This window comes from Eublepharis macularius, chromosome 4, assembly GCF_028583425.1.
Source record: "Eublepharis macularius isolate TG4126 chromosome 4, MPM_Emac_v1.0, whole genome shotgun sequence".
Taxonomy (NCBI): domain Eukaryota; kingdom Metazoa; phylum Chordata; class Lepidosauria; order Squamata; family Eublepharidae; genus Eublepharis; species Eublepharis macularius.
This window is the reverse complement of record NC_072793.1, coordinates 35,685,266-35,693,660: the sequence shown is the minus strand read 5'-3', so window position 1 is coordinate 35,693,660 and position 8,395 is coordinate 35,685,266. Positions and strand designations below refer to the sequence as shown.

The 8,395-nt window shown below is 42.4% G+C and overlaps 1 protein-coding gene across 2 annotated transcripts in view; it reads right to left on the bottom strand.

Moving 5' to 3' along the window:
* Positions 1 to 6,543: 6,543 nt before the first annotated feature.
* The window catches only part of SEC14L1 (SEC14 like lipid binding 1), a 61,592-nt gene continuing 59,740 nt past the window's right edge, over positions 6,544 to 8,395 (bottom strand). For both annotated transcript variants that reach the window (XM_054976292.1, XM_054976291.1), the window contains exon 17: positions 6,544 to 7,088. In XM_054976292.1, coding sequence (XP_054832267.1) covers positions 7,073 to 7,088 — 16 coding nt within the window. In that variant the 3' untranslated portion in view covers positions 6,544 to 7,072. The remainder of the gene's footprint in view (positions 7,089 to 8,395) is intronic.

The window sequence follows — 8,395 nt, the reverse complement described above, 5'->3', positions numbered from 1 at the left end:
GTCTACCCTTCTCATTGAGACTCAAGGCAGATTACACAGTGTAAGATCTGCCTTGATGGTTCATGGCTCCAGACTTGGCTTTAAGTATTCACAGTTTTGTAGAGAAACAAATATATTGATGTAAGTTTGGGAAACCACTTATCACAAGATATGACTTGTGATAACTAAGACAAGTAAGTTTTGAAATATATTGAGGAATTTAACTTACAAAATCCAGTCTATAGAGACGAAGATATTTTTTTGAAGCAGTTGAAAAATTATGATAAATTCTGAGGCTCTAGCTGGTGGGTCCCAAGTTCTGATGAAAATTTTTAGGAAGTTATTTGCAATCTTACATTACAAATCTTCTTTCCCTTCTGTTCTAAAACTATAGCTGCGCCACCTGGAGGCAAGAACTGCCATAAATTTAAATAGATTTCTAGCATCATCTAGTGGTGGTTGCCAACTCTGCACAGTTAACATGGAATCTACAGACTAAGTTACCTACGGCTGCATATATTCACTCCACTGTAGTTACTCCTAATTCTTAAAGCCTTCTGTCAACAAGATTCTAACAACCTCTTGCCTTACACAATGATACGCACAGTCTGCAATAGGAACACAGATACTTAAAAAATAATGGGGAGGCAGCCTGACTCTAACATCACCAGTACTTTAACTTTCTGTATATTGGTTATGGTTTTGTTTTAAATATGGAATTGTTTTAGAGAATCAAGGTGATTTAGTGGTTACAGTGTCAGACTAGAACTGGGCTCCCAAGGTTCAAAACTCTACTTTGCCACGGAGCTCACGTGGGAGCCCATGGGCTAGTCACACACACTCTCTCAGCCTAACCTGCCCCTCATAGTCACTGTGAAGACAAAATGGAGGAGGCAGCTATGTCTGCTGTCCTCAGCACCTTGCAGAAAGGGCAGCATAAAAGTGCATTAGATCACCTCAGTAAACTCTACTCACTGGGTCTGTCTAGGCAGGAGTGTTAGTGGTACAAGATTTTGAAGTCAGACACTTCCACTAATCATAATCTAATATACTTTTGGGGTTGGACAGAACCTAGGCACGACTGAGTAGAAGTTTTTTCCCCAAGAGGTCTGCATCTTATACAGAACCAAACAGAAAATGCAGAACCAGACAGAAAATGCCTCTCTGGGCCAAGCTACAAGTGACAAATGACAGGTTGGACACTTGTCAGCTTCCCTCAAGTTTTGATGGGAAATGTAGGCATCCTGGTCTTCCAGCTTGGCTCTCTGACTGCTGTCCAATGGACTTTTCAACTGTCACTTGTCCAACATTCTGCCAAGCTGCCTACATTTCCCATCAAAACTCGAGGGAAGCTGACAAGTGTCCAACCTGTGTTATTCGACACGTAGTTTGGCCCTCTGACCAGAGTTAGCTCAACAGTAAAGAGTGACTAACATGAAAAGGACTTATCAATGTATCTAATTCTCAACATAGCCAAATCTGTGGATACTTAAATGCAGAAATTCAAACCATAAATAGACAAGACAGATTTTTCGACAAACTTTGAAAATCCTCAGGTTTGCAGAAAAATCTAGAAAAATACATTGAGAGGTTTAAAAACATCTGTATTAATAGAAGCAGCACCTTTACCTTTAAGAATGAATGCCCTCTGTGGCCATGGGGGTTTGCTAGGCAATAGCAGCAGCATTGCCAGCCTTCAAGCCTTGGTTTCTTTCAATAAAAGGGGAGAGGGCCCCTTCCAGAGCTAATTTAGCCTCCCAGCCCTCCCCTGGTCCCCTCCCTCCTGCTCTGGAGGGAGAACTCTTTGGGGCCAGGCCCAGCAGCAACCACTAGGCAACTTGCTACTGCGTGTGGTGGTGGTGGCTACTGGACAAAATGCCATATAATTCACCTGGGCCCAGAAGCAACCTCTTCACAACTTGCATGACTTGGCCAGGCCTGGCAGTAACCCTCACACAACTCACATGAGCGATGGAGCTATTATACCACTTTTGCAACTTGACCAGACTTTTTTCCAGGGAGAGACTGCCAGGAGGTTAAAGTGGTTAGAGTGTCAGACTAGGATCTGAGAGACCCAGATTGTAATCCCCACTCTGCCATGGGGGCTTGCTAGGTGACTTTGGGCCATCATTCTCTCTCTATCCAATCTACCTCACAAGGCTGTTGTGAAAATAAAATGGAGAGGAGAATGTTGTAAGTTGCTTTTGGTCCCCATTAGGAAGAAAGTTGATTTCTTAAATCAAGTTAAGAAATAATAAAGCTAAAGATGGGGGAAGGGGAAGTTGGTGGGAAGGAGAGAAGGAAGCAGAGAAAGGGAAGAGTATATGAGGGATGCCAAGAGGGAAGGGGATTCAGGGAAAATGATGAATTTCCCATTTGTTTTATATAATTTCTGTGCTTGCAAGTCATAGAAGGATTGGTAATGAGCAGTGTATGAGTACAAAGCCCTGCCTTTTGACTAATGGAGATCTTCCCTTCAATTTAAAGAGTCACTGGGCTTTGACTACATAGTTGTATTTTCATAGCCCGTGTGGTCTAGAAGAATGCTGCTTTCCCTTCCCCTTCCCCTTTGGAAGCTGAAATTAGGAAGCTGGATTCACTGGAACAGAACTGCAAAATAGTGAGACTTGAGTATCAGCAATGAACTGTAGAAGCCTGGGAGGGGGGCACATATAGGAAAGAATATATGAGATCCTTAAGGACACAAAGACCCTTGAGTAACAGCTGATATCAAAACAGCATGATAACACAGTCCTCCTGCATCTTATCTTGCTATACAAACATAGCAGAAAGCATCACTACTGTGTGTGAATGTATTCTTGCATGGCTGGCACACATCAAAGCGCACAGCTACAACGATTAGTCAGAACAATCAATTATAAGCCTTTCACTAATTAATTATGCAGCAGATTTTAATTTCTAACGTACGTATTAAAAACTTCAGAGGGCAGGCACCATTGTAGAAGCAGCATTCCTTCATTTTCACAGAAAGGAGAAATACCACGATGACACCTGATGCAAGACAAACATGTTTGTACTAAAACAGCATTTTCCTTCAGAACTATTGTTACCCATATGCAATTTTTTTTATTGGATCAAATCTTTAATTGGGGGACACCTCATGCTACACCCGTGTGATTTGGGATGTCTGTGAGATATGGAAGAGCCCTCCACATTCCCTCTTGCAAGAGTAAGGCCAAATAAGAAGTTGGGTTGAGTGTTCTGTTTGAGGTGTTTATTGAACAGAACTTTTAGAAAAGGATATTTGCACTGTTGGGAGAGAGAAATAAGCAGCTATGTAGAACAATCCATTGAGATCTGCAATATTAAACAGAGTTAAGGCAAAATGCCTGGGAACAGGATGCTTTTTTTTTTGTAAGGATAGTAAATGAAGAGAACCAGGGAAAAAATCCAGCTTTGGCCACTAATGTGAATTTAAATCTCACTTTTCCCTTCAAGTTTTAGAACCATACATATAAAAAAAAACTTCCAAATAATATAATTAAACAGTTTCTCTATATACACACCCCAATTTAAATCCAATCCAAGCCTAACACATTTTACATTGCTTCTGGAAGATGCTTATATACAAGCTTTGGCAAGTTAGCAGAGGAAAAAGGAACTTCATAGTTGCAGAATGGACCTCCATCATTTTTTGGTATGGCTATGTTGCTTAAAGCTAGGATAGAAATTGTGTCATTGGGCCATTTTCACAAGCTTATTTCCTAGTAGGATACCATTTCCAGATGTGACAAACACAGAGATCTTTTGGGACATGTGGATGCAACTAGAATTGGCACCAACCATAGCTTCATAGCAACCATACATACATTTCTTTCTATGTTGTCACACACATGCAGTTTTCCTAGATGGAAGTGTATAAGCAATTGTTTCGGACAAGGAGGGATACTTGCATTCAAACCCTCCTTAAACTTACTATCAGCTTAGTTTACCCTTAAAGAGGATGGGATTTAAAAAAAAAAGTTTTACAAACTTAAATCGTTATGTGAAGCAACTCTAAGAGCACACAGAAATATCTTGATTGGATCTACTTCTGGATGGGATCAGCAGATGACAACAGGAAAACGGATCTCTGCAGTTGGTTATTTCATCGGCACTGGTTTCCATACAATGCTCTTTAATGCATTAAAACATAGGAGAGGAAAAAAGAACAAAACCCTTCACAACAAAGTTTACTTTTTATGCAAATTAGAACCATTCACAGTGTTTTAAGGCTTTCAAACAGGGAGGAAAGTCAGACATTCTTGCTGCTTTCTCTCAGTAGAGGAGCTTTGAGCCGAGAAAAAAAGCAGAGTCAAAATTCTGAGAAGGGTGGCAGGTGTTACTCCAGACGAAACAAAAGGAAATTATGGACCGAAGAAGCCGTTATACTAGAGAGCGTCAAAACCTGCAGACTCAGCAAAAGCTCTCGTTCCCACACTGTTAACAATCTCTCGGAAAGTTTACTGCAATTAAAGTGCTCTGTGCTCAAAGTGCTTTCTATTAGCAAACATAATAAAAGTTAGTACACAGTAATACACTTAATCAATCCTTCCTCAATACATCTTCCATTCCTTTAAATCAATCGTATCGAAAGTAATTTTATTCGTCTAAAGCAATCCGTGCCAGAAACAGCAACGGAAATCAGAGTGTTGCTGAAGTTTGACATTTAAGAAACAAAGGTTAACTTTAATTTTCCTGCCCTAGCCATGCTTTTACCTGCCACTTTATGCCTTCACCTGGGCTACTTAATTAATTTCCTTTATCCCATCGCTTCCACAGATCCGTTCGAAGTCTATTATCACATTCCATTTTCTACAAATGGTGATTCCTTCAGAGATGCAGGTACATCGTAATGTAGCATTGCTGTGCAAATCTTTATTTTCATTTTGATGCACCAGGGTATCAGTTCTTACCCTCTCCTTCCCATATGGATCCTGGGGAAAGATATATTGAAAGACTTATTCTTGGAATCTGCTCCCAAGGGTACACGAACCTATTTCCCAGCCAGGCATCCGCAGCTGCACATGCTGGTCTCTCGCACAAGAAGGGAAAAAGCCGCATCAGTCACAGCATTTTACACTTGACTGTTTGCAGGAGACACGTATCATTCAGAAAGACAGAATGGGGGGCGGGGGGCTTTCCTCTTGCTAAAGAAAAGGCTGCCCGCCTGCTTCCCTATCTGCATCTTAAGACTATGATGACAAAGTAACACATGTGCACTTGCCTTCACCCATATTGAAATCCTGTCATAACACACTAGTATTTTTGCTTTCAGTTAAAAAAAAAAGTCCTAGAATCAGGCTGGCCCTTGGAAGCAACTAGGATACATCAGTTCTAAGCAGAACTGAGTTGGTAAAAGGAAAGGCACCAAAGCAAGTGTGCAGCAAGCTAAACCGAATGCAACTAGTACCCCTTCTAGTCTTGAACTCTTTCACTCTGGCAAATACAAACCTATCCTAAGGGGCATTAACAGGCTCTTGCGATATGACAGAATCAGAGTTGGAAGGGGCCATACAGACCTTCTAGTCCAATCTCCTGCCCAATTCAGGATGAGCCTACAGCATCTCTGACCAATATTCATCCAGCCTCTTCTTGAAAACTCCCAGTGAAGGGGAGCTCACCACCTTCTTAGGCAGCTGATTCTACCTTTGAACTACTCTGACCGTGAAAAAGTTTTTCCCAATATCCAGCCAGTACCTTTGTGCATGTAATTTAAGCCCATTGTTTCGGGTCCTACCCTCTGCTGCCAACTGGAACAGCTCCCTGCCCTCCTCCAAATGACAGCCTTTCAAATACTTAGAGAGAGCAATCATGTCCCCCCTCAACCTCCTCTTCTCCAAACTAAACATTCCCAAGGCCCTCAGCCTTTCCTCGTAGGGCTCAGTCTCCAGACCCCTGATCACTTGTAGCTCTCTTCTGCACCCTCTCAAATGACAAAAGGGTGGAGAGAGTATGGATGAGAAATATGAGAAGCTTGTGTACCTGGCCCAAAGGGTAGCGGTTAAGCTTTTTACAGTGCATTCCTATGCAAAATTACACCCTTCTAAGTCCACTGAACTCAATGAGCTTAGAAGGATGTAACTGCTTAGGAGGGCATTATCAGTCACCTATTTTTCTACATCAATGTCTAAAGAAACCATTTTGCCTGCCTTCTGCCAGGTCAAGGAACTAACTGACAATACAGCCAAGAGAGTTAAACTAGAAGCGGGAACGAAGCACTCAGAAAAGAGGCGTGGAAGCGGTTGTGTGCCTTGGATTATGCCATCTATGTTGAACCACACTCTCCTCTTGACAAACAGGGATGGTAGCCTGAAGTGATAAAGCAGCACAATGAAGTATTCCCAAACACACCCCAAATTCTCCATCTGAAAACATCCTCAGAGGAATAGCCTTCTGACAAATGGAATTATTGCCTGCCCTGTGGGAAAAGTGGGCTGCGAGGTGCAATATGTGGCGCTTTCCGGCTGTCTCTCAAGCCTACAGCACTGTCTCTCCTTCAGCACTCAGTTGCATCCTGGGAAAATCCATCTCTTCCAAAGCAAGTTAAGAAGTAAGCATTCAGACATTTTTCCCCAAAACAGTTCACATTTATTATTGATACAAATAAAAAAAACTTTTAAAGACTTATCAAGATTGAGGTAATATGTTTACAAAACATTTACAGAAACTGATATGAAGTTCATGAATACAGAGAAGGTGACGGGGACAGAACTGCTAAATTAAGTTGAGGGGAAGAAGGGCCAGCAGAATTGTCAGTTCTGGTAGGAAAGAGAAAGCACAGTGATAAGAGAAAAACACAAAGGAAAGGAGCAGGGAGATACTCAGGTCATAGTTGCCATGGCACTCCACTAAAAAAGAAAAGGTCAAGTCTTCTGTTTGTGATGTATGGAGCCCTCAAGTGTTTGTGCTTTGAGCTCTGAAAGATGCATTAGGCTTCTAGAGGAACAGTATCCCCAAGGGACACTTCTGAGCAAACTTAAAGGAATCTTCAGACAGGAGAACTGGCTGCAACCCCCCCAAAAAAGTTCTACAAAGCCAGACATCTCTGGGCAGATGTGGACTGTTGAGTGAAGCAGTTTCTTTACAGCGGTCAGCAAAATCGCCATCTGAGAGAAAGAGAAAGAAAGAGGGGACCATCTTTCAAGACAGAGCCCTTACACAAGCGGGAAAAAGGATATGCCCTTTAGGAGCGGGGTATCAGTGATACGTAAAACTACAAGGTGGCTGTACATGGCACTGGGGGTTTTTTGAGGCAAGAATCACGTTCATGCCTGCATACCAAGGATCAGAAGTGTTACTGAAGGTATCTGGGATCTAACTCTACCTAAACAACAGTAGGAGAAACAACAAAGCATGTGCGTGGTTATCGGAACGATGTTGACCCCCCGCCCCCCCCCTCCCCAGTTTGTCAGTACTTAGTATGCTTCATCCTTGGTTGAATACTTTAAAAAGACAGTTGTTAGTTGCCCACTTCAAGTGGAAGCTATTTTAGATGACATTTATCTTCCTTTAAAAAACAGGATAGGCCTTTTAACACCCTAATCCTAAGCAAATCCTCACCTTACCTTCCAGTTAAGAGATTCACAAGTTGCACTTCATTGTTCCTTTTCTTCTTCCATGAGAAAATATACCACCACTAAGTTTTACACACTGCCCAAACGAAGAGTTTCTGGGGCCAGCCAGTTTTATAAAAAGAAGGGCCTTTTGCTTTAAGCAAATTTGATTGGGGTCAGTGTGGAACCATTTCAGCAGTTACCGCTCACTTTGGGAGCTTATCTGCAATCCAACAAACTAAATGGCTTGGATCTTGAGCTCTCCTGAACACATGATAAGTTTCAAGCTGAAGCCTCTCATAAAATCTTAACGGCCTGACTGCTGGGGCTTCAAGAGCATCTGGCTCTGGAATTCAAGCTTCTGCTACAGGGTGCTGGGGAAGATTAGGGGTAGGGAGTGTTGCAATCATTACAAGCTAGAGGAGAAAGCTTCACCAAGGTGCTGGTGCCCCAGCTACCCTGCAGTGGCAGATAAAGTTCCTTTTTGCCCAGTGTGAGGGTTAGAGGAGAGAGCAAGAAAAGAAGGATTGTTGCAGTCACAGCTTCCTCTAATCAACTCCTGCCAGGAACGAGCTCCCCAGCTGAGTGCTTGTTGAGGGTGAAAAAGATGCAAGTGTTGGGTGGCCGTGTGCATCTCCAAGAAAAAGGAAGACATGAACCAGAGAACCCAATGTAGGGCTGACCTTTAGGCTGATTCGAGGAGAGCCTGCTCCATCCTCTTCTACCCCATCATTAGTGCTCAGAAATGCAAATTCAAGGCTGAAAAAAAAATCTTTCAATGCCCAAAGCTAGAATAGGCCCTTAATGATGTGGTCGAGTGGAATGTATCAGTGCTAAAATGGCTGCTTGTGAGAACCTGC